Source organism: Merops nubicus, unplaced genomic scaffold (genome assembly GCF_000691845.1).
Source record: "Merops nubicus isolate BGI_N331 unplaced genomic scaffold, ASM69184v1 scaffold34359, whole genome shotgun sequence".
NCBI lineage: Eukaryota > Metazoa > Chordata > Aves > Coraciiformes > Meropidae > Merops > Merops nubicus.
Window position 1 is genome coordinate 14,384 of NW_008632224.1, and position 2,562 is coordinate 16,945.

The following is a 2,562-nucleotide window of genomic DNA, read 5'->3' on the forward strand; positions in this document are numbered from 1 at the left end:
TGTGGGTGCTCACCGTGCGGTCCTCCAGGTACATGGTTTTGGACAGGAAATCAATGCCAATGGTGGCCTGAAAAGGAGGAGAGGGTTAGGAACTGCAACCTGCCCTCACTGAGAGAGTCAGAACCTTCAGAACCAGCTCTCAGAAACGTTCCTGAACTTAGAATTCAGCTGTTGAAGTCATCTGCCTTTGATCCAGCTGATAAAGCCATCTGGATGTCTGCAGCACCCTCGTTTCACAGCCTTCCTCCATCACCTCTCAGTGGGAGCCTCAGACATCCCCTCTTCACTCTGACCACACCTGAACCAGGCTGAACACCCCCAGGGCCCACGGCTGCTCCTCACCCCACAGCCCCCAGCAGCTTCCTCACCCCTCTCTGGATCCCATCCAGCCCCTCAGCAGCATCTCCTTCTGCTCTGCAATCCCCTCTGAGTGTTCTCTCACAGAAACACCCACAGGGCTGAGCCCATCACATCTACAAACCAAGGAGGGGGGGGAGGGCCTGTGCTGGAAGCTAAACCAGCAACGTTTATTTGGGGTGCTCCCTTGCAGAGCTGGTGCCATCCAGCAGCTCCATTTCCCACTCACCTTTCCATCCCTGGGCAGCCATTCCAGTCCAAAGCCATTTCAAGTGATTTATGGCCTCAGATGTGCTCCCCCAGGCACTTCAAAAATCAAGCAGCTTTCCCCAGCCCATCCTAACCCCAGGCAGGTTGCTGATGGAACAGATTGGAGGGGTGGTGTGCTGCCTCCTGGGAGGGCTCCCTCAGGGAATGAGCCCTTTAGCCTCACAGGAGAGCACAACCAGCCCCTTTCTGTGCCACTTCTCATCTCTGGGAGTCCTTTTCTGCAGGCAGGACACAGTTGGTAACAGCTACAGTATGTGGGTGAATGTTATGACAGAGCCTCACCAAAATCAGAGACAGAAACATGGAGAGCACCAGGGGATTCAGTTCCTCTGAGGGGCTTCTCCCCAAGAAAACAATCTCCCCTCCCTTTTCTGACTTCAAACGACCTCAGTCTGAACCTGGAACTCCTCCTGACCTCAATTTAAAGAGGACACACCCCAGTCTCACACTCTTTATCCCTTGAACTACCACTGAGCATCACCCCCCCCCCCGAGACAGAAACATGGAGAGCACCAGGGGATTCAGTTCCTCTGAGGGGCTTCTCCCCAAGAAAACAATCTCCCCTCCCTTTTCTGACTTCAAACGACCTCAGTCTGAACCTGGAACTCCTCCTGACCTCAATTTAAAGAGGACACACCCCAGTCTCACACTATCCCTTGAACTACCACTGAGTGCTCATCACCCCCCTACACCAACGTTCCCCCCTCATTTTCCCTGTACCCAGCCAGGCTCTGAACCTTGCTGCTGTTTTGTGTGCCTTATTTCCTCACCTCACCCAAAATTCTTGGGCTGGACTGTCAAATTTCATCTCTATTTCAAGGCAGGTCACAACCTTGCCTATGACACTGAGACAACACCTCATGGAGGAGTGTGTTTGGTCCTCACAGGCAGACATTTGAACAGCAGGGAATAGATTTACCCACAAATAGAGTCTTAAAACCCAAACCCAAAACCCTCCCACATACCTGATAAGTATTGTCAAAACTGTCATACATAAACCTGGTGATGAGAGAGGTCTTCCCAACTACAAAAGAAGAGAAAAATAACAGCCCCTGGGAAACCACCAGGGAGGAAATTCATCCACCACACAAAAAAAACCAACCCCCAGAAGCTCGTTAAGGGGCAGAGCACAACAAAACCATTCCCAAAAATTGGGGGCCTCAAATCAGCCACGTTGTGCTGGGCAGGACAAAGGGGGATCCATTTGCTTGGAGGAGCAGAAAAATCTCCTTCTTTACTCTTCTTTTGCTCCTTTTGTAACCCCCAAGTCTGGGATTTCTAGACACAAACATCACAACAAGAGGCAGTGACATCCCAGCTGCTGCTGCCTGGGCAGAAAAGGAACATTCAAGGCTAAAAAAACCTTTTCTTTGTAACCTATTGTAGATAAAGGGTAAACCTTTGGTGGCTTAAAAGCTTCAACTTCACCTCTCCCATTGTTATTAAGAGAGCAGAGTGCAGAACTGAGAAGAAACAGGACCTTTGGGTCAAAACTCTCTTAATTCTTCAAAGATTCTCTCTCAGGATGGGGGAGATGGGCAAAAAAAATTCAAAGGACACAGGTAAAAGAGGGGAAAGGAATTAACTGCCTTACACTGTGAAACTGTGAACACTAGAACGGGTTAAAAACAGGGGAGGCCAATGTCTACCCGGCCTGGGTAAGGCAGAGAAATGAGGCAATTTCTGGAAATTCTGCGACCGAGGAAGCAAGCAGCAGAGAAATACAGCCAAAAAACCCCACCACGACGCCGAGGAGAAGGTGCCATCCGCGGCTGAGGGTGAGGGAAGGGGCACGCAGGGCGGCACCAGCTCATACACAACCCAAGATGCAGCCGCGGGGGCGGCTCCGCCGTCGGTTCTCTCGCTCCTCTCCACGCCGCGCACAGAGCCCCGTGGAGGCCCCGTGGAGGCCCCGTTGAGGCCGCGGGGTCGCTC

The 2,562-nt window shown here is 51.9% G+C and overlaps 1 protein-coding gene across 2 annotated transcripts in view; it reads right to left on the reverse strand.

The window, feature by feature from the left end:
* RAB41 (RAB41, member RAS oncogene family) overlaps window positions 1–1,646 on the reverse strand; it is an 11,227-nt gene extending 9,581 nt beyond the window's left edge. For both annotated transcript variants that reach the window (XM_008947864.1, XM_008947867.1), the window contains exons 1-2: window positions 1,593–1,646; window positions 14–67 (exon numbers count right to left, since the gene is read on the reverse strand). In XM_008947864.1, coding sequence (XP_008946112.1) covers window positions 14–67; window positions 1,593–1,622 — 84 coding nt within the window. In that variant the 5' untranslated portion in view covers window positions 1,623–1,646. The remainder of the gene's footprint in view (window positions 1–13; window positions 68–1,592) is intronic.
* Between the last annotated feature and the right edge of the window lie 916 nt (window positions 1,647–2,562).